The sequence below is a fragment of the Triturus cristatus genome, chromosome 6 (assembly GCF_964204655.1).
Source record: "Triturus cristatus chromosome 6, aTriCri1.1, whole genome shotgun sequence".
In the NCBI taxonomy this organism is placed as follows: domain Eukaryota; kingdom Metazoa; phylum Chordata; class Amphibia; order Caudata; family Salamandridae; genus Triturus; species Triturus cristatus.
Genome location: NC_140589.1, coordinates 533,190,636 through 533,214,579, shown reverse-complemented (window position 1 = coordinate 533,214,579; position 23,944 = coordinate 533,190,636). Strand labels below are relative to the sequence as shown.

Genomic DNA, 23,944 nt, shown 5'->3' with positions numbered 1-23,944 from the left:
AGCTCTCAGTAGAGCCAAGGATGACATATAATGCTGTCTTTATCATGCACAAGGCTTGCTAAAGCTAAGGTCGTGGACACCTTCATAAACTGGCACCCCACTGCATCCTTACCAATGAACAGAGCCCAATTTACCTTTGTTTTAGCAGATCTCGGAAAACTGTTATCAGAGAAATAATGAAAGATGACGCGTTGTGGTATATGAACCTTCCAAATACATTTTTGTAAAAATGGTATTTGACTTTTGACGTCACTTTCTAAACGTCAACTCTTAACGCCTGTTTCTGTGCACAAGCACTGATTGTTAAGCACAGGTTAGCTATCGTCAAGTCCCATCAGTTATGCACTCCAGTAATACTCCTGAAAGCATGAGAGGTTTGATCGTGCTGCTTTGTTGAAGAAAACTTGAAAATGTTAAACTTAAGAAGTTCAGCAACATGACTCATTTTAGCATCAGGATGAAAGAACAGCCAATCAGTATCACAGGCTATTCTTCTCTATAATGGAACTTTTACAGACTTCACTTTGGTCCACTGCGGAGGAAATCGCGTTGTAAGCAATCCAGTGGTGTGCTAAGAGAACGAGGTATAACTACTTCTGAAGGCAGCGTGACGCGTGTATCAGCAATGGCTACAGAACACTGCCCAAGCGTTCTACGGCTGCAGCCTTACCTACTACTGCATGGCCTTCAGAGCGATTTGTTTAAATCAGAGACCAAAATATACTGGCAGTAGTCCCTTTTTAAGGCTTTTGTCTGTTTTTGGCATCCTGATACTGAGAAATGTTCACTTAAATTCAAAATCATAATTGTAAACGCAAACATTTTTCTTATGATTACATTGAACTTTATCGGCTCAGGAGGATGATTAATTATACCACTTTTGCTCTACATAAAATCATCTAAAGGAGAATTGCTTTTTTTTTTTTTTTTTTTAAATCTACCACTAACAGAAATTCTGGATGAGTGCTAAGGTCATCATAGGTGCATGGACACAATAAGTTCCTCATGCAACATGCAGTAAAAGATATAGCAAAAATAACGGATACTTTTCAAAGAAAATATTCAACATCATGGCATGTATAAGCTAAAGTAGCGGACCCCTCATATTTGCAAGATTATGGATCCGTAGGGAAGCAGACCTCGAACAGAAGGGACATTTAGCTTGGTCCTGCCTGGAATGTCATGGCAACTAGCTATCCAAATGGAAGTGGAGTATGCGACCTCTGATAAGCAGATCATCTTATAAAACAAGACATGAAGCGTTTAAGCATACGGGAAATGACAGAAGAATATCACACAAATAATTACGTGTGAAATCTTACTGGAAACGAAAACTCAGAGTTTCTTTTTCCAATTTTCAAGTGTTAGGCCTCCTGGCATAGTTGGGGCGTGCATGCAGTCCTAATGTGCCCGAATACCAAGACTAAAGGCTAACACGTACATGGAATCCATAGCCAGGTGTAAATTTCTGCTGTTTATCATAAACGACAGGCGACTTCAAACATTATTTCAAAGAACATTATTTGTAGCACAGATCTGCAGAGATTTAGACTGCAGACACACAAAAACATTAATAATTTAGCGCCACAGAGAACAGCTATAAAATCAACGGTTGTATGACGGTACAACGCATTCCGTTGCAAACGCAAGCCTTTAGGCCGCATGCGGTACCACGCATGCTTTTAGAACGTATTTTGCTGTAAAGCATGTATGGTAAAGGTCCATGCGTGATAAAAGTTTTTCTTTACTCCTGCCCTCAGTCCTCAAGCCAGTCCTGGAACCTCCCCCACCCGAACCTTTTTTAAAATACCCGACCCCTGCCCTAATCCCTAAAAATAGTCCCCTGCACGACCCTAATTACCCCTGCCCTTTTTAAAAAAAAAATATCTACAACCCAGTGCGACCCCCACTGTCCCCTGCCCTTTTAAAAAATAGCCGACTCCTGCCCTAATCCCTAAAACTACACTCATGCACGACCCCCACTGCTCCCGCCCTTTTAAAAAAAAATCCACGACCCTGCCCTAAGGCCTAAATCTAGAACCCAATGCGACCCACACCACCCCTGCCCTTTAAAAAAATACCTGACCCCTGCCCTAATCCTTAAAAATACACCCCAGCCCTAGGCCCGAAAATCTAGGACCCAGGGCGACCCCCACAGCCTTCTTCCCTTTTAAAAAATACCCAACCCCTGCCCTAATCACTAAAAATAAAATCCTGCGTGACCCCCCCCCTGCCCTTTTAAAAAATACCCGACCCAAAAGCCATCTCCAAAATAATCCCCCTTACTTTAACAGGACGACGACGAGGCAACACTTGTGAGGCACGGCACAGGTCATCAAGAGGAAGCAGAAGGACCTCTTTGCTCCTCTAATGACACCGATAGCCGTGACCACACAAGTGCCTTTACCACTGTTACCAGCATATGCCCTCACCACGTACATTGTAAAACAAAATGCATGGTGAAGGCTATGGGTGGAAACAGTATATGCATGGTAACAGCTGCGTGGTAAAGGCACTGCGTGGAAACAGCCGCTTTGTAATTGCGGTTTCCCAAATAAACGGATGCAAGGAGTGAGAGGTAGTCAGTGGGAAAGGGCAGGTGTAGAAGAGATGCCCCAGCATCCCTAGGTGTGGATATATACACTAAATGTACACTGCCAAAAATTCACATCAATAGAAAAGGTGACCGCAGTCTGTGCTTTTGTGAATTGGGTCAAAAAGCAGTACTCTTCTTATGACATGCAAGTGGCAAAAACATTCAATCACTTGTTCAAGAATGGCTCACACAAAGGAACCCCAATGAACTCACACTTCAAGTATCACACAGTGCTAAGTCACTTGGCTTTCAGATTGCCACCTGGGTCAGACTGGGATAGAAAATAGTCCGAGGTACCGAAATTAATGTGGCCACTTGAGCTAATCACACAAGTAAAAGAATGTGGCGCGAATTCAAGTGGCGGCTGGCATCAACAGGGAGGGCTGGCAGGTATGATCAAATAAGATTATTAAAAAAATAAAACGGGCTCGCACGTGAAAATAAACTTAAAATATATTTAAAATAAACGTACCTTATGACAGGCCTTCTGCTCCAGATTTCTCGTGACTACAGCTCTGCAACCACCAGGAAACTCCCTAGACCAATCCTGGGCTGCTCTCATGTTCTGAGAGCAGTGCCCTGATTCGAGGGAGCAGCCTAGAGCTGGGTTAGAGGTTTCAAAGCGCACATGTCTGGTTAGCTGTCTCAAGACGGCTGGCTAAAGGGACATGCGTACCTCAAAAAGTGCATATACTGCCCACCCTCCTCCCTGCTGCTGTCATTCAGCAGCAGCCTCGCTCCAGTCCTAATGCTTAGTTTAGGACAGGAGGATGAAAAACAAAATGGTAAATAATTACCATTTTATTTTTCAACTCTGGGCTTTGGGGGATTTTTAAGTGGGACAGTGCTCCTCTGCTCAAATAGAGGAGCTGCCCCTTCCATATTCTGCACATAGGGCCAGGTTTGAATTTGTGAAGACACGCTGTATGGGTGTTTTTGCAAGAGAGACAGCATGCATCTGTGCTCACTGCAGGCAATGTTTGTGGTGATATCAGGTCAATTAACTGTTAAAATAAAAGAACCTGGGCCACCAGACCACAAACCAAGCCCACAACAAATAAACCTCAACAACCGCCCCACACACTGACTAGTTAGACAGGCCCTTCTGGTACTGTCAGACTGCTCTATAAGCCAGTCTAACACTGATTGACACCAGTCTCAACCTCAAGACTCACCACACACTAGCTATCGCTGCTTCACAGAGCGGGAGCCTTCCTTTTAACAGCCATTTAGCACTTGGAAAGAGGTAGCACCGTGTTCATCATGTCCCAGACAAAAATCTGACATGTCCCTTCTTCAATTCCAAATAGAGCTGGAGAATCATTTCAACCCTTTCATGCAGATCTTTCTGCAGCTAAACTTGCTGTCCTTGTTGCTCATCCATATAGTACTACATTTGAGCTAGTGGTTGCCGGTGGGGGCCGAGAGCACTTATTTTTGGGGACAAGCAATTCTTTATCCTCATTAGACTTTTCCCGAGGGGAAGAGAGGGAAAAACATTCAAAGCAGAAAGACGGAAGAAGAATAAGATGGAAAACCTGTCACAAAGGCACAAAGCAGGCATGTGCAAGAGTGAGATAAACAGACTGGGAGTGCCGAGTAGTGGATTACAGAGGCCTGTGGTGGAGTTAGGACTAGCAGCCTTGGAATTTGGCACGCCAAAATTCAATTCCACTAGTAGGGGGCTTCTGAGCAGAGCCCTGGGTACCGGCACTCCTTTTATAAATTAAGCACTGCATTTTCAATAAGAAAGATGAAACAAAAGATGACTTTACGAACCTAAATATTAAATCTGGACTGAGAAATTCCTACCTGTAACCTTGTTCTACGAATAAACGTAATCATGTTTTTTGATCCTCGATTTTATCAGTCAGAAACTACTGGAAAAACGTCTTTCGTAGGACGGGGAGTAATATCAAACAGATGAAGTACCATCATATTTGGTGCAACAAATAGCACTATTGTTGCCACAAGGACTCATTTCGATTAAAATCATTGTTAAAATGAATGTTCAGTTAAGATCTGTTCTTTCGAGCAACAATGGTCAGCTAATAAATCAGCTGTAGATGTGAGCCTGAAGAGGACAGGCATTCAACAATAAATGATTCACCATATCTCCAATATATGCAATTTAACGATGTTTCCCAAAAGGTGGATGATTTGAAGGACCTATTCTTTTTTCCAAGTTTGAATTTCAAATTCTAAAGATAGTGTTCCTAATACCAAAGGCTTTGTTGACATCAAGGAAGGTTTCATCACCGGTCATGGAGCTTATGTTAAGACATGGCTCAAGATGGATTTAGTCCTAGAAGTAGACGTGTTTTCGAATGTTTCAATACATGTTAGGTATTTGGTGGCTTAGAAGGTGTTGAAGCACACATGAATAGTCAAAATCTGAAGACAATAGTTTATTGGCAAGCAGTGACTTAACTTTAGCGCATCTTCAAAGCCCACCTTAAAACATAAAGGATGAGAATGTGTATGGTCGCATCCATTCAAGACAGAAATAGCAATCAAATAAATCAGAGTATAGATCTGGTTACTGGTTAGAACAATGGTCTACTAAGAAATTGTGGAATTAACCAAATTTAGATGACAATAAATACAATGTTCTCAAATTCATTATGGAGTGCAAAAACCACTGCAGGGAGGTTTAGTACCATACCAAAAAAATGATATTCTGATCTGAATGAGCATGACTGGATTATTTAGACTGGTGGGCAAAATCCTCAAATACAGACTCTTCTCTATAAGTGAATAACCTTCATGTTTGGATATCAAAAGTTACCTCACTAAAAAGCTAAAGGAGCTTTGAAAACAGAGCAAGCTAATTGATCCACTCAATGAGATGAAAATCTGATGTGGGTTTTGAGATAAAGGTGGGATGAATTCAGTGGTGTAAACCATGAGGGTGAGATAACATGTCAACTCGAAGAACCTTAACATAATTGCTAAGCCTCATACTGATCAGAGGAATTGAATCTGCCACAGCCATGATTAGGAAGGACTGTTACACAACGGTGAATAACCAGACGTATGGATACTCCTTTATCTTTCTACAACTAATGACGCCATTGACCACATAAACTTGCAGGAGCGCTTGGCAAATTGGGCACGGATCACGGTTACAGCACTACAACGGTGTCCCCCCATCCCAAACTGAGCATAGCCAACTGGTCAAAATGGGCTCATCTTCATCATCAAAAATCCACCTCCTTTATAGGGTATCCAAAAACTTGAATGTTATCTCAACTGTTATTCTACTAACAACTGATTTGGGTTATTCGTTCAGGTAAATACACAAATGCAACTTTAAATTAAAATATATGTGGATGAGAAAAAGTTACACATATGGCTGAGTGACTGCCCAAAATGAATGAACATGATCACCACCTGATTGACACATTTATAATCTCCCTTTTCTCTGGCCTCAGGAACCGGTAGCCACCCTCTCTCTAACACAAACAAAATCCTTGGGTTTTTTGGACACAGAGTTACCACTTAATCACCAAATAGTATCGACCAAAAAATAAACAATTTAGTAATTGAATATGATGAGAAGGCTACCTCCGCTCTTTCAGATGAATCACTGCATGGGCAGAAATAAACCAAAATGTTGTGAAAACACTAGTCAAAACAGATAAGCTGAATAAAATCCTGATATGCACTTGAATGAGTCACTTTGTCACTTCCGGTGGCCGAAGGGGTTTGGGATTCATAAATAGCAGAGTTAGTATTCCGTTAAAGCGATTACTATTAGAGAAACAATTAAAAAAGATGATAAACAATTGGACTTGTTATTATAACGTACTCCCTGGAGATATACTACTCTTCCCCCTCCACTTCCCTTAACCCCATGCCTTTGTCATATGATGTATTTTAACTGAATATGCCAGCGTGATTGTCGAAAAATCTGAAAGTCACACACCAAATCTTTTTAAACAAGATTCTGATAATTCACAATGCTTGCAGCAGTGCTGCCATAGATGGGCTGTGGTACTCCACTGCTGACTATTCACCCAGGAGTATGGTAATGTTTGTTGCCTTCAAAGCTGCTGTAAGACGTCAGTGCCTTCACTCCATTGCTGACCATCCCTCCATTGCCTCTATGAATGCTCTAGAGGGGCTGCTGCTTCCCATTGCTGGGTGGGTCCCCAGGTCTAGGGTAACGTTTCTTAGCACAGAGAGGCTGGTGCATTGATCCCATTGCTGACTGTACCCCAGGGCTGTGGTGATGCTCGGTGCCTGCCTCTGACTGCTTCCACAGAGATGCTGCTATATCAACCCCGCTGCTGACTGTACCCCAGGGCTGTGGTGATGCTCGGTGCCTGCCTGTGGTTGCTACCACAGTCATGCTGCATCTATCTCACTGCTGACTGTACCCCAGGGCTGTGGTGATGCTTGCAACCCGCAGCGGCTACTTACACAGCTGAGTTGCTAAACCGGCTTCCTGCCAGCAGTACGCAGAGGCCTCCCAGCAGGAACAGTGTTGATAAATTAGGGGAAATGCGCGTTTTCAAGATAACGACGGAGGGGGTGAAGGCCCGGTGGAAGTAGAGAGTAGAAAGAGAAAGTACTGCAAGCATCCTCTGAAGCAAGAACACCAGCAACATCCCGGGGTCAAGGCTGCTGTCTCTCAGTCTGGTATAAAAATAGATCTACAGTCATCACATGATGTAGTCTGCGAGAGCATTGAGAAACAAGTATGTTTATAACATATCTTCACTCTGAAAGGCTGGGGGGTGGGGCACATCCATGCACTCACTGGTGTGTGGGGCTGAGGTGGGAGGGGCCTTCCTGTGCTCGGTCTGGACACCCCCAGGAGATCAAAGGATGGGGCTTTTCGTCCATAGGGGTGGAGAGGAGTGATTCATCCAGGAAATTATAAGCAGGTTTGTTTTGGTAGGGCTTTTTAAAGCTGCCCTGCAAATGTGCGGTATTTGCCTTCGAAATTATAAAAATGCCGGTGTCCAGGGCTCAGTGACTCTTCGTAACCGTTACACTACTGAGTCTCAAGGGAGGGTGAAATCAGGGGCTTTTGGCGGGGGTGGGTCATGGATGTCAACAGAAGGGAAACAGTTTTTGGAGGGTGAGGAAGATTTACAGAGCTGGTGAGCCGATCAGATTCCGTGGAAAGCATTTACCATTTTTTTTTGTTGCAAATTTATATATCGCGAACTCGACCCGAAGGTATTGGAGCGCTTTACATAGCACCGTATTTACATTACACATTCAGGCACGGGGAAATTAAGTGATTTGCCCAGAATCACAGGATGTGGACACGACCTCGAGGCTCGAACTCTGGTTTCTAAGAGGATTAGTAAAGTTTTAACTTCTTACCGTTACTCGTTAATCGTGGTGAGCTGGCCGGCAGGGACACACACTGGCTGCACTGCCTTTGCTCAGTGAATAACTGATTGTACGATTAGGCGGCCGCCGCGGCCTGGTGCTGATTGCTACCATACAGTACTGCACTGTTCTACTGGCTGGTCGATGCCTGCACAGTCGGCCCTTCTCTCAACGTAGTCGTCGGTCGGGGGTCGCCTGACTTGAACAACGATGATGACTCGTGGTGGGCAGTGAGCTGTGGTGGTTATGCTGGGGGTGGGCGTGGCCATGTGAAAACAATCTGCGCGCTCTGCGCGCACAGCCCCTCCCCCCATCAGAACCAAAATCCAGCCCGCCCAAATAAATCAGTGTGTCACTGCAAGTAGCAACACTGCACAGTCAACACTGCACTGTGAACTAAGTGCCGCAGCGCGCGGCCGCCATGATCAACATATATATAATTTATGAATTGGACTTGAGCTCAGCCTCAGGGCAGGAGAGGTGATTAAGAAGTGTCTCACACACCGGCAACCAGACACTGTTAACCGCCGTGGCTCACAGTGAACACGCTGAGGCTGCATGCACCGAGTACAGACTTACGGAAATTTAAAAAAACAGCAATGTGTGACGTGTGCAGCAGATGCATAGACCCGGCCCTGATAATTAAGTGCCGGTGCTAAGCACCGGAAAGCACCGGCACAGATTAAGCACTGGTTAAGACCCTTATAGTCCATGCACTGTGTTTCACCCTCATTCCTCCTAGTTTTCATAGAACATTGCATGTTCAGTTCCTAACAAATTGTAAAACTGGCTGACATTTAGTTAACTTCTGTTTTACATGCAACTAAACCTGAACATGCAGTTTTACCGTGGCTGGACAGAGAGTGCGTCAGTCTGTGCGGACTGTCACACATTCTTTATCTACTGGGTTTGCACACATCTGAGTCGGAGATGACCATGTGCTCCTCAGATCAAAGGGCACTCTACCTTACCCTCAGCCATTACCATGAAGAGAGGTTGGATATACTATTACAATTCTCACATGAAATCATCATGAGTCACGCAGAAAATCCTCCCTGGGTTGATTCTAACATGTATTTCCCCAGTATTTCACCCAGAGACGGCGAAGTGATCAGATGGAAAACACTGGACTATGGGTTGTACCACAAAACGTGTGATTATTAGGGTACCAGTAAAAGGAGTTACCGGGCATTCGTTATGAGGACCACGAAGGCAACAGAGCTCACTAGCTAATGCGGCCTCTTTGCCTCACCCCCTTGCAGTCAGGTGTAAATACACCGCCTACACACAGACTAGCTTCAGAAAGGTTGTTATTTTTCTAACAATCTAGTAAGAAGACCTTTTGAGTATAGTTTTCTGCAGCAGACACATTGACTAAGGTAGTTAGAGAAAGCTGAACACCATCTTCATACACCATGTTTGAGATGCTGTGCTTTCAAAAGCATTTAACTCTTTTCTTTTCAGGGCTTTTTTCATACGTGTTCAATGTGGGAGACCAATAATTTCCTAGGCCTGTCGTATAGGCAATAGAATGGCAGACTACAATTGGTAGGGCTGCAGAAAATGAACGAACGATTAATTTTATAGATAATTACAACTAAATCAATCCATAATCAGTATTTAGAAATAAATTATGTTTATGTAGAGATTGCCACAATTCTACCTCCGCAAAAGAGAGTTAAAACTGCCTTTAAGCTTAGGATAATTATAACTAGCCAATAAGACGTCGGCGTTGACCTTAAAGATGTTCCAAACTGTTCATTAAGACACTCTTCAGTTTCACAAAGCAGCTTGAGCTACTGAAGCAGGCGCGGATTGTATGATTGCAGGTTCGGGGTCCTAAACAGTGGAGAGCTGTAGCTAAAAAGTGATTGCTCTTGTTCAGAAAGGCTGGCCAACACCATCATCATATGGTCCAAGCTTTCATATTTGTTTCAGCAGAAATGGCAGTGTGTGCTTCATGCTAAATGAGGCAGACTACAGCATGAATCGATATAGTTGGCGAATGTGTAGTATGAGAAATGTGATACTGAGCATAGAAGACAGTTCAAAAATGCTTGGGAAACCATTCCTCTTATGTGGTTGAATTTATTAAGCAACCTGCTTTTTTATTGTTTTTTCCAGATTTATAGAATGTTTAATATGATTCGAACGTGTGTCTCTAGTCCCTTTTAAATAAATTACCAAGTTGCTTCTTTAGGGCATTGTGCATCAAAGTATTTACCATGTACAAAAATGCAGGCACAAAATAGAAATCAGTAGACGATAGGACAGTCGCAGAAACAGCATGCAATAAAAGAAAAGACAAAACTATTAGGAAAGCCATTGCGGGCTAAATGGCATGCAGTTAAAGTCAAAACATGCACACCACCGAACCCATCGTTTGAGACTCATTTGCAGTCAAAAATCAAACTGTAAGAACTTAGCCCAAATCACGCCAGATACAGTGTCCATTATTAAACAGTGCTAAGTGCTAAGCATACTACATGCAACTGAAATGGAGAAAAAGCACCCCCACAGCAGGTCTAGGCAGCAGGCTAGTTCTACTGAAAGTACTCTACTTTACATATAAATGATCACCTCATCTTCCTGATATTATACGGGAGAGAAAGAAAGTAATTCACAAGATTAATTAAAATGCTTGTTATCCCCAGTTTATCATGCCCAATTGTACACTTGCAAAGAACATTTTGCTACAGTTCTCAGACCGCATTCTGCTGAAGAGCATTAATAAACATTAACAACCAACACATTTGTACAACACACAGGTCTTAAATCGTAGGCCATGGAGCATAAAACACGTGGAGAGAAAAAGACAAATAAAGTAATAGAAAAAATGGAAAAACATGACAACATAAGAACAATGCTTTGAATCAAAAGCAATTGAGAAGTGCACTCTATCGCCAGGAGGCCTCTAAGGTTTAAACAAGAAAAACATGAATTATAAAATAGTCTGTATCTCCTAGAGATATCACCGCATGCTGAACAAGAGGCTGCAACAATCCTACCAGGGGTAAACAAGGTCTTGCAAACGTCTACCGAAAGGAAGGGTTATGCCGCAAATGGACGGAATCAGCTCCTTGAAGCACATTTTGGCTATTCTTAAGCTATTGACCATCTCAGCTGCCAATTACAAACTGTACAATTTTATGGCGACAGCCTCCTCGGATTGTGAACTGTCTTTTATTAGAGAAAAGCAACAGAGCACATCTGTAAGACCAGGCATTCACAGCAGAGGAACAATGCACCAATTAGAACGGCCTCTGACAGAAACAAATCAGTGGGGTCTCGTTTAGTGTAACACTCTAAAGCACACACGAACATCCCGACGCAAATAGCATGCTCGCTGGACTTTACTGAGTTTCTTTCGTAATCAATTGAGGCTATGAAGCATAAACAATATTGGTGTCTTTTCTTTGTAAATTTGTAAATACAAAAATCTGGGGACCAATGCCAATTTACGTGCAAGTTGCACTGGGTGAACATGTAAAAATCATGAAAGTAATTTGCACCCATGTTTTATTTAACGTGTGTCCTGCCCACTAGGAGTGGAGTTCAGATAAACATGTTTTGCTCTGGATGGAATTCTTTCTTCCATTGTAGTTTTTTCCACAGAGCACTGCGGCTCACACAACTTTACCTCTTATTGAAGTGTTCCCTGCTTTGTCTATGCCTACAGCCTTTTAACTTTTGCAGTCAAGACCGCATCCTCGACTTCCAGGTCTTGTTTGAGCAACCCATGCCTCGAGTGGTGCCTTCATGGGAGCCTTAGGCCACTTCCCTGCCAGGTCGAGACGGTGTTTCTGTGCATCTGCTGAGTGCATGCCTTTAACATTTCCTACAGGATTTATGGCTCCTGGCTTATCAAGTGACGTCTGATGCGGCAACTTGGAAACTAATGTTCCAAATTTCAGAGTTATTCACTTATTCCGATTGATCGGTTTCTCCAATTGTTAGTTTGCAGTACTGGCCCAGGAACTTTTTAAAAAATGTGTGGTATAGAAATAAAATGCAAACATTCTCAACCATGTCTTCTATAAAAGTGAAATGCTTCACTACATAGGTTCTTCTTATAAACTGCACAAGTCCAATTCATATTTTAAAGTCATTAAAATGAATACTGTACCTCAGGACTCTTGCGATTCTGTAAAATCTGCTTGTCAGTTTCTTTATTGGCAAAGTACCTGGTGCAGCCACGATTCAAATACTACAAAAGGAAAAGACAATTGAAAGTTTTATAGAACAGTGCACGATCCATTCAAACGTTCTATATAAAAATAAATAGTACGTTTTCAACAATGAAGCTTGATAGCAGGGTGATGTTCTACATTAGTCATGGCATACAGCCTTCATCATCTGCTCTGTCTTTCCGTGATCTTCGCTGTAAGATTCAAATAGGCCATAATGGGAATTAAATCTTGTTCTGATATCAGACATCTCTGTATCCAGTTTTGAGTGTCTACAGTTGTATTTATTTATATAGCTGATTGTTTGCATTGCCCAAGCCAAATGGTGTTACACCCAACTCCAGAAGATTGAGCATCAATCTAATGTGAGAATGGAGACTTGAAACTCAATGCCATGGGACCGAAGACAAAAGATGTGCCTGGTTAATATGCACTGTTTGATGACAATTATTGTATCTATTACCGTCCGCCCTATTACCTCTCTCCTCCCCCCGTGTGTATAAAGTCTAAAGAGGTCCAAGCTATTGAAATAATGATACAAATAAAAAAGTGAGTTATCTGGCAAATTATGGGTTCGTTGCAGGGCCTTTTCGGCATACACATTTAACACTAATGGTGCCTGGAGGTCTGTTGTGAGTAGCCAAGTAATCCACAAGGGTGAACAAATACAACAACCGTTGAAAGGAAATGAAGCTGTGCCAATCACAATTCACCTAGGAACAGAACCATACAAAAAATGGAATGTAGGATGGACTTCATAATGAAAGCATACGAAAGAAAAGTGGCAAATTGACTTCTAAAGTACTTAATTTAAGCATGTGAGAGTTAAATCCATGAACTTTAGAAGAAATCATTTACATTTCACTAAACAATTGACAAATGTAGTTATCCAAAATATAATCAGATCCGAGCTGTGGTATTAAGTAAAATCAAAATTAAGTAAACAAACACCTCTAGGAAATGTGCATCTCAGTGCATTTGCATTCTAATTTAAATATGTAGTGAACAAATATAATCAATGCTACAACATTGAGTCCTGTGCTAGCAGCTGCACCGCGGGGTGCACTGAATAATGAATGGTAGCCGTGTTAAAACTAGGCTAGACAGTTTCTGTTACCAAAATATAGAGCACAGAAAGTACTTGTTATCCACTGTCTATTTAGGGTTGCTGAAGAGCAAACACCAAAACCTGTAGAGCTGGTATTTGGAGGACACGACTGGATCTGAGGAATTCTTACCTAACATGATCCTTCCCTAGCCCGAGTTTATTCAGTGGGTAGATGACGACCAGCTTGAATGCCATGCCAATGGCAGATTTTGTATTATACTAGTGCTGATTAAACAACAGCACTAACAATATTCCAAGGTAGGCTGGTGACAGAAGAGTTTCAGCTTGTGAGTGCCTTGCCACTTACTGTTAATTCTGAGTTATGTGCATTCATGCATAATACACTCCCCATCCTCTCCCTTTGAAAATGTGGAATCTTGAATACCCCTTCTTGGAATAAAAAGTGATTCAGATGTGTGTGTTTGGCTAATGGGTCAGCGGGACGGCATTGATAGCGGTAACCGAACCTATCGCCATTCACTGAGAAAGCAACTGTATCATATTATTACATTGTGGACTTTTACAATTTTCATCTAATGGACTGTTTGCACACCATCTGAGAATTAGAAAGGGAGCTTAAAAGGCAGCATTTGGCAGCTTAGTCCTGTTCAAACAGTCTGAAGAGGATATCACTGGACAAATATTGCATCGCTAAGGGAGGAACACAGTGTTGGCAGGATATTGTTTAGTAGCCTATGCACCCACCCAACATAGATCTCTAGCAGGTAGGTGCCTGGAGAATGCCACAAGCACCGTTTAAGTTCAAGTGGAGTGCACCCAGAGGAATGAGGTTAGTATTCATGAAAAGCATAACAATTATGACGCATGAAATTATCCCTCTCAGCAGCACACACAGGCGGATGTCTCCAAAAGTCAAACTTAGTCACTAGAAGGCAGGTCACTGCCTCTGACAAGCTAAAAAAAAGTAGGAGTGCCTGGTATCCACATGTAGTAATGTCTAATTAGCAGTTGAGGAGGGGTAAATAATGGGAAAAGTAGCCCCTCATTCAGATTAACCTACAACAGAACTTTGAGAACAAATGTGGGATTAGCCTCCAAACCCTCTTTGCCCTTCTGTAAATCCATGAATGGTTCTGAGGTGAAAAGGGTTTGCAGCTAACTTATATGCCTGACCAATGTTTTAGCCACTGAGAATGAAGTCTTCCACAGAATCTTTAAGTCACATGAGGTCAACAGCTTAATATCCCAAGAGACTGGTTTTATCCCCACCAACCGCATTTTGACAGTCTCTAGCAACTTAGAAGGACTCCTCAGTCCTGATTCAATAATAGCCAGTGGTCATAAGGCAGGTCTTATGAAAGAAGGTGTCCTATTTTACTGAGCAAATAAGCGGGTTGATATTCTTTGCTAGTGCTCATAAGCAACATTTTAGAAATTTGCCAGTGGAGGACTTCCTGTCAGATGCCAGGGTAGCCACATCCTCCAAGGAGAGACCTAGATATGCAAAGCTTAGTTCCTTAGGAACAAAGTGTTAGAGCGGACATCTGGAAAGGTGATTTTTCCTTTAGGGGAGATGGACATGAACCCTCTGAAGCAGATGGAGTAGATCAGAGAACAAGAACTAGTGAGGTCAAGCCGGTGTACCTTATGCTCTCTTTAATCTTTTTAAGATCAGTGTAATCAAAGAGGTTGGAGGAGAGGCTTATAAGAATACCCCCACTTATTCAGAGTTTCAAGTTGTTGACTCTGTAGCTGTCAATCACAGCAAAATTAGGAGGCTAGCAGTAACATGCCATACTATAAGGCCTATTTCCACAGAGCCACTGGTAACCAGCAGAGTAGGGTGTTCACCACCTTGGATTTGACCAATGGAAATAGGATTGCTGCTGTCAGTTCCAATCTGCTTTTGGTTAAGGAATGAATTGGACATGTGCCACAAGGCATTGATATAAAAGATCCATGCAGTGCTTCCACCAGCTATTGGTGGTGAAAGCAAATTGGTAATGGGGCAGGCAAAGGAGCATGCCACCAAAGACTTTAATTGATTTTAACATAAAGATTATTATAAGAGAGCCTGTTGTTGTGCTGCTCAATACACTACAGATAACTGTCATCATTGCTAAAAAAAAAAGGTCTAATTTCCACATTTAAAATGATATTCTGCCCACGCTTCCATAAACAATCCCCATGACAACCATTCAGCTATTTATTCACCAAGAACAAAACTTCTATAACATCAGAGACTTCCTTATGAGCTAGTTGCTAATGCTTTGCACCTTGAAACCTTAAACGGACTTACAAAAGGCCAAGGAGGTTTTGAGGGATTTGTTCCTAAAGTGCAGTTGTAGGTTCATCTGAGTAGGGAGCTAATTTTTGGAGCTGTCAAATGTCTGTTTGAGGAAAGTATTGGACCATCACTAGCACTAATGCGAGGCATCATCCTGGGAGGGGCAGGAGGTAGCTGCCCTTCAGCATGTACCCTTGTTCCCGCTATTCAGTGAGTCTAGAGTCTCCCATCCAGTGCACATTTCCCTATAAGCTGCCCGCTTAAATAACCCTCATTAATCCCTTTCCCTGGTTGTGTCACAGCCTGTATTAACTCATCCCGAGCTCGAGCCACTACTGATTTCCAGTTCTTTCTAGGCTTCCACATGCAACATCACACTTTCTGTCATAATCCATTTTAACATGTCTGTTTTCCATTTCAGGAAGTTAGTCCTGCTGCAGACTTCCAAGTCGTTGTAATTTGTCACTTGGCGAGTACTAATACTAGAGCTTTAAACCTGCTACTAACCTTTTTGGTCCTTGGATGAGGAAGCAGTCTCAAAAAACAAGTAGCTGGGTGCATTAGGATAGGCCAATCAGTAAACTCCACCAACATAATTGTTATTCCCCAGGCAGTCAGATAACATGCGATAAAACCCAGCTCTCCTGTATTGTATCTTTCTAATAGAGTCAGATAAGCTTTGTGGCGGACATTAAATTGGATATATTTCAGATATACAATAAAAACGAAATACCACCACACAACAAGCCATACTTTCATACATGCTACTCAACACCCACTAGCTCACCAAACATGCCACTGAGATATGGAACCTGCTGCACGGCCACACTCTGGACCTGTGCTTCCTCATGGAAACATGTCTAAACTCTACCTCTGCACCAGACATCACAACTGCCATCCCTGCCGGCTACAAAATTGCCAAGCAAGAACATCAGCACAGGCCCAAGGTGGAGTCACCATTATATTCAAAGATACCATCAGCAGCACCACCTACACGCACACCCCCACCAGCTACATGGAACAACTCACGTTCAAGATAGGCATCACAGCCAAGTTCTCACTGTGTGGAACCCTTATATACACACCACCAGGACCCCAACCCAATTTCGCCAGCCACATCACAGACTTTGTCGCACCCCTCATCATCAACACCAGCACCTTCATCTTCCTCCGAGACCTTAACTTTCACCTAGAAGACCGCATTGACCCAAACTCTATGGCCCTTCTAGAATTTGGAAACCTTGGCCTCACCCAACACATTACCGAACCCACCCACCTATTGGACCTGATTTTTTCCTCAATCAGCAACATCAAAGTTGACAAGTCAGCAACTATGACCTGAACAGACAACACCCGTGTTAATTTCTGGATACCCATCCCACACCATCTCTGAGCTACCACCACCTGAACCACCCGTTGCAGCTGGAAAAGCATCTCAAAAGAGGAGTGGGCTTCAACCCTCTCTGAGCACTGGCCCGAGCAAACTAGCAACTTGCTGGAAGTCATCAAAACCTCAACAGCTGGATCACCACATGCCCCGACATCCTGGATCCCAGCTCAATAACAAGATCCCAACCACAGGTCAACTGGTACGCAGAGGAACACTGGCTGACGAAATGCAACTGCAAGCAACTGGAGCCCAAATGTAGAACAAGTTGTGACACCACAGATAAAGCCATCTTCAAATCAGCCCCAAGACGCTACCACCAGCAGATACAGAACACCAAGTGCACCGCCCTTGCAAATTCGCATTGACACCAGTACTACCAGCGGGAAAATCTTTGCCATCATCAAAGATTTCTCCACGCCTACTACCGCCTCAAGTAACATCACCCCCTCACAAGAGCTTTGCAACAAGTTCTCAAAATTCTTCTGTAACAAAATCAACTCCAATTATAGCAACTTTGACTGTCAACTGGGCCCTGTCACTGATGCAACTCAAGTTCCATCAGGACCAACAAACAAACCTTGACCTCGTAGTCTGCTGTCACCACCGTAGAAATCGCTGCTACCATGAAGACCATCCACTTGAGGGCTCCATTTGTGCCTGCCCCCACCATGCCTTCATCAAAGAACTACTACTGATCACTAACACTCATCCTTAAAGTATCCATTGAGTCAGCCATGTTCAGAAGCATCTGGAAACATGCCACTGCTCGAGGAACCATCAGATGACTCAGCCACCCTTTGCAAATACAGACCCCTCACCTTCACTCTATACCTAACAACGGTCTTAGAGAAACTAATTAACCAACGCCCCACCCGACCCCCTCAGCAACCACCAACTCCACAGCGCCACAGGGTCTCGATTCAGGCCCAACTACAATAGAGTAACAGCACTCATCACTGCCACAGATGACATCTGCAAGATTCTTGACAGAGTAGAAACACCAGCCCTCATTCTCCTGGACATCTCTGCTGCATTTGACATGGTCTCATATCCCATCCTCAACAGGTCCCTGCACAAGATTGGCATTCAAGGACCCACTCTCTGCTGGATCTGCTCCGTCCTAACAGATAGACACAAGCTTTCTGTCTGGGACCTTACTCCTCGGAAGCCCGCAAACTCATCTGCTTAGTGCCTCAAGGTCATTGCTCAGGCCTACACTTGTCCACACATACGTTATCCCTCTGGCCAACGTCACCTGTGCACAGGACATGCTCTTCTACTCCGTCCATCATTTCCTTTGGTTTTTGCTTTGTTCGCCCTAAGTTGGCAGGGTATGCTCAGACGTGAGTCCCTTGCTCACTTTGCCACTGGATTCAAGCAAGCCTGGCTGAAGACGGCTGAAATGCCAGAAACCGGTCCTAGGAAGCTTGTTTCCGGTCCAGGGAAGACATGGCTTGGCAGTTCGGGATGGACTGTTCCCATGAGGCACAGGGTCAGACTGATTTGCATATGGCCATGTCTGAACTGGGGTGGCAGAGTGGGCTAAAGAACGGTGATGGATTAAACCCAGATCAGTTGACTGGGGGTGAGTGCTTGCAATGTTCAACACTCCGTCCATCATTTCCTTTGGTTTTTGCTTTGTTCGCCCTAAGTTGGCAGGGTATGCTCAGACGTGAGTCCCTTGCTCACTTTGCCACTGGATTCAAGCAAGCCTGGCTAAAGACGGCTGAAATGCCAGAAACCGGTCCTAGGAAGCTTGTTTCCGGTCCAGGGAAGACATGGCTTGGCAGTTCGGGATGGACTGTTCCCATGAGGCACAGGGTCAGACTGATTTGTATATGGCCATGTCTGAACTGGGGTGGCAGAGTGGGCCACCCCAGTTCAGAGCACTCACCCCCAGTTGACTGGGGGTGAGTGCTTGCAATGTTCAACACTCCGTCCATCATTTCCTTTTGGTTTTTGCTTCTACAAAGATAACATACAACTCATACTCCCCCTCTCAGACAAGACCCCCAACAAAAGAAACAAGTTCACCGCCTGCATGACCGAAGTTGCTACTGGATGAAAGACAACTTTCTTAAGTTCAACACCGACAAGACAGTAGTAGCGATCTTCAGAAAGAACACCTCACCATGGGACTCCAACTGGTGGCTGGCCGAACTCAGACCGACACCCATGACCCATGCCAGGAACCTCAGAACAATTATTGAAAGCCAACTCAGCATGACCACACAAGTCAACGCCGTCACTGCATCCTACTTTCACACCCAGAAGATGCTGAGGAAGATCTTCAAATGGTTTCCAAGCAATACATAAAAAGCCGTCGGGATCACTCACTAGAAAACTACAAACCATCCAGAACTCAGCAGCCAGACTCATCTTCAAACTTCCACACCCGCATCACACCACACCTCAGGTTATGACACTGGCTTCCGATACACAAACGCACACAATTCAAACTCATAACACACACGTTCAAGGCACTACACAAATCAGGCCACACCTGCCTGTACAGTTGTATCTCTTTCCACCAACCACCCAGACAACTCCACTCCGCAGAATTCCTACACGCACACAGCCTATGCATACAAAGAACCAAATCAGAAGGAAGAGCGCTCTCCTGCACCGCTCTAAAGCATGGAACGACCTCCCACTCCACATCAAGGCCTCCTACTCTCTTCATGAATTCCGAAAGAAGTTAAAAGTCCTGGCTTTTCAATTAAGCAACCTGCCGCAAACAGGACTAGGCACACACACCTGCTCAGTGCCAGGATATCCTCGATGTGAGGGTGCGCTTTACAAACACACATTACATAACACCAAAGGGAAAATGTTCACAATGTGCACAGTGAAGATAGGAGAGTTGCCAATTCCAGCCCTGATAGGCACTGGAACATCTATGAACAGCATGGACATACAACAGTTTGAGGGGTACACGAAGGCCACGATATTTGCACATGTCTGATACCATTAGCTGGGGTAATTGAACTGATGGTGGCGAAGGGAGTGTGCAAACTCGCTTACTTGTCACCTGGGAGGGGACAGGCACCCACCTCAGCAGCCACGATGCAGAGGACTTTGAATTACCATTCTTTGCTCAGCACATCAAGGACACACAGACAGACACAGAACTGGAGGACTTTCTTGGACAATTCCATGGTCTCAGCTGCCTGAAAGACACGTAGATAAGGCTTCATATTGATCAAATTATCCATCCTGTAGTCGTACGCCACCTGAGATTTTTTTTTCTACCTGCAATCCTTGGTTGAGAAGGAATTGTGCAAGCTGGAACAGCTAGACATTATAGAGAAGGTGACCAGGTTGACCCCGTGGGTGTCCCCATTGGTGGTGACACCCAAGCCAAGGCACCCAGGAGCCTTGGGTTGAAGCAGTACAAACGCTTAAAATTTGGTATGTCTTTGGAATCCGCAAGCTTCTTGAACCCGATTAGGGAAATGCTGACCTTAAAATCAGTGATGCCAACGTGATATCCACCACAGAAGACTCAGAGTCACACTAGCTCACCTAGCAGACCATAGTCTCATGCTGCATCGGAAGAAATGTTTGTTCTTCAAACAACCCTGTGAGTTTTTGAGATATTTATTCTCCAAGGATAGCCTTCAGATGGGTCTAAAGAAAACGGAGGACATCCGAAAGGATCCAGTACTGAAGAGTGCAAAGCATTCTTGGCATGGTCTCTTACTGTGGGCAATTTATACCATATCTTGCCACCCTTTCGGAACCTAGGAGGACCTTCACGCGGACAGATGCCAAGTGGGAGTGGAATACCTAGGCGGAGGAAGCATTCGGAGGGTGAAAGATGCACTGCTGAGTGATGCACCAGTGGTGTGCTCTGACCCCCACAGCAACACAGAACTGGTGGTGGATGCCACCCCACTTGGAGATAGAGTAATACTACTACAAGAGAAGAGCAACAAGGTGTGGATCCCCGTGATGTATGCCAATAAGGCTCTCACAGGTACTGAGTACTGGCGCACTCAAATAGAAGCTCTGGTGATTTGGTAGGGGTGCCTTCAATTTCACTTCTACCTGAGTGGAAGATGATTTAGGGTGGTCGCGGACCACAAACCACTAGTCCCGCTTTTCATGGGTACCTCACAGAACCCACCACGAGGATCAAGAGATGGGCTATCAAACTGCATATGTATGTTTCTGAAATCACAAATCACCCAGGAGCCCTCATTCCGGCCGACTTCTTGTTACAACAGCCTCAGAAGCCTGACACTGTGATCAGGGATCAGGGGATCAGGGATGAAGACGAGTGGGCAGAGGACTTTGTTAGAACGGTTGCAGAAGCCACTTGTCCCCTGGACCTAACAGAAGAAGAGATCCAGACAGCCACCAGCTCAGGCACATGCTTACAAAAAGCAATGGAGGGCTTACCCTGTACAGTGTGGGACAATTTCCTGGAAGGTGCTAGCGGGTGGAACCACTCCGATAAACTAGTCAGGTCCGACACAAACTCAGTTGCTCCATGGATGGGCTCCTGATGCAAGGGCACTGATTAGCAGCCCAGAGAACCATCCACAAGCGTAGAGCCAAGACCAAGGTGTGACTAAGGAGGAAAGAATGGTTTCTCGGGATGGACGAGGTAGTGGATGACTCCATATATCAGTGCTACCCATGCCAGATGACTGGTTGAGGGACTACGCCAGCACCCGCCTTCACGGAAGAGTTCCATCCCACCCATGGATTCATCCAAGTATGGTTGTTGGCAGCATTCCGAATGGGAGATACACAGCTATCCTCATTGATGACCATCCTAAATACCCGGTGATTGAGGTGATACACTGCACCTCATTCCAAGCAGTGCGGCTTCTGATGAAGAAGACATATTTGGCTTACTGGAACAAATTATGACCAAAAATGGCCCACCATTCTGAGGTCAGGACTTAAGAGGCTATCTCAAGAGTCTGGGGTAATGCAAAAGAAGATAATTCTACAATGGCTACAAGCAAACAGGGAGAGATTTACGTGACCCCTAAACAAGGTGCTAAGTATAGGGGTCGACCATGGAGAAGCCCTGAGGAAAGCCTCCATTGGTTCCTGAGGGCATTCAGGCAAATGACACACAGCACTACAGGATGCGTCTCCGGCTGTGGCTGAAACCGCCAGCAAGAGACATCATCCCCACCAGCTTTCGATGGCAGCCTCTCACCATGGATGCCAAGCAGTGCAAGAGAAACGCAGAGCCACCAATTATAAAGCCAGCAAAGACCAGCAGGCTGTCGCCCGACACTATGTTGGAGATGTAGTCTTCATTAAGGATCGACAACCAGGCAACAAATTCCAGACACTGTTTGAGAGACAGCACTGGTTGGTCATTGAGAGTCAAGGGTCCATGGTCTCTGTGGTCCGCCAGGGAGAGAAAGTGGCCCGCAATGTATCCTGATTCAAAAAGGTGTGAGTGACAGTGAGTCCAGACCCACACAACCCGCTGGAACAGCTGGAGTGGCACTTGGATGAGGGCTTTATCAACATCACTGCCTCGAGCGGATATACCCAAAAGATGCAATTTGGAGCGAGATAGTAGTTTATCAGACCCTCCTGGACTAGTGGTGTGTGACACACCTCGAGTGTAACTGACCGACAGCAGGGGCTGCACCCAAGGGACTGGTCCAGGTCAAGCGCATCCATACAACCTTTGACCTAAACCTGAACCCAGCTAAGTCCTAAGACACTATGCATGGAGTCTAGGGTAGGAAAGTCCTACCCCTCGAACCAATGCTATCCTTGCAAACTAACTTGGGAAGAGATGTAGAGAGACATCCAGCCTCTATGTGGCCTATAGCCACTTTGCACACACGCTGCAGGCCAGGCTCAGCCTGAGGTGATAAATAAATGGGCTGTGGACCACTCATGGCCACTCTCCAATAGCTCATCAGTGCGTGTGTGTACTTCACGGGGTTCCCCAGTGCAGTGGCATAACAAAATGTGAGGCCCCCCCCTGCAGTATATATGCTTAAGGGGCCGGCCCCTCACACTCACATCTGAAGGGGCCGAGGGTGCCACCTCCAGTATGGGTAAGCCTTGGGGCCCCCTGCACAGCGGAGGCTGTGGGGGCCTTTATTACAATCCTGCCCCAGTGCCCGGCCATAACAATGAGGCTTTAGCACCACTAGAGTTAGCAGCTATCACAAGAGTTTTTGTTCCCACCATTAGTTGGCAAGGCACTCAAAAGTCAGTAATGGGAATGTAATAAGTAAGTATATTTTCCTTCAATGGCAAAGGATTCTCCAGCACTACAAGATAGGATCATTAAAAAACAGCAAAATCAACACAAGGAACCAGGTCTTTGGCACTGTTAGCTTTATGTAATGAATTAACAAATTCAGCAAAAGAAACCGAAGTTTTGGAATAGACAAAGAGTTTCTTTACGACTCCACATTACTTGTCTGGTAAATTAAAATTCAGAGGGATACAGTGGGTCATTACTGTATAATTCAGAGATTCACACCTTGGAATGGGGGGGACATATTAATTCCGAATGTTTTTCTCTTTTCCAATGTACAACAATGTGTTTCGTTCGCACAAACGGCACTACATGTTATCTGGTAAATACATAGAAGATAAAACCGATGGATGTTGAATACAGATTCAGGTGCAAATTCCCATTCCCAGCCAAATAGGGATTCCTGTGGGACTCTTCACGAAGCATTCAATGGGGACAGCACAAAGAAAAAGAATAAACAAGGAGAAAAGCATTCCCTACAGCAATATACAGCAATGTCTATGATAGAAATTAACCAGGGGGAAGTTCATCAGGTTTTTATAGATTCAAAAGGAATTAAAAGAGGATAGTCACCCTAAAGACTATATCTCAAAAAAGAAAGTTATACAAAATGTATAGTTATTTTGAACTCTAATTCTACCTAAATATGTAGTGTAAGGCAAAGGGTTGAGCAGACATCTATAAGCAGGGAAGGCAGGGAGGATTTTTTCCCATGGCAGAACCTTTACAGAAACAGGAGCTGCACAGATAAGAAAAGCTGTAACCATCAGCAAAGTGCACAGGCCCTACTTCACAAGGAGGTAAGCAGTCACT

The 23,944-nt window shown here is 44.3% G+C and overlaps 1 protein-coding gene across 9 annotated transcripts in view; it reads right to left on the bottom strand.

Annotated features, from left to right (window-relative positions):
* Positions 1 to 23,944, bottom strand: part of MYO6 (myosin VI) — an 856,486-nt gene that overhangs the window by 453,754 nt on the left and 378,788 nt on the right. For all 9 annotated transcript variants that reach the window (XM_085610973.1, XM_085610975.1, XM_085610976.1 and 6 more), the window contains exon 10: positions 12,072 to 12,152. In XM_085610973.1, the coding sequence (XP_085467099.1) occupies positions 12,072 to 12,152 (81 nt within the window). The remainder of the gene's footprint in view (positions 1 to 12,071; positions 12,153 to 23,944) is intronic.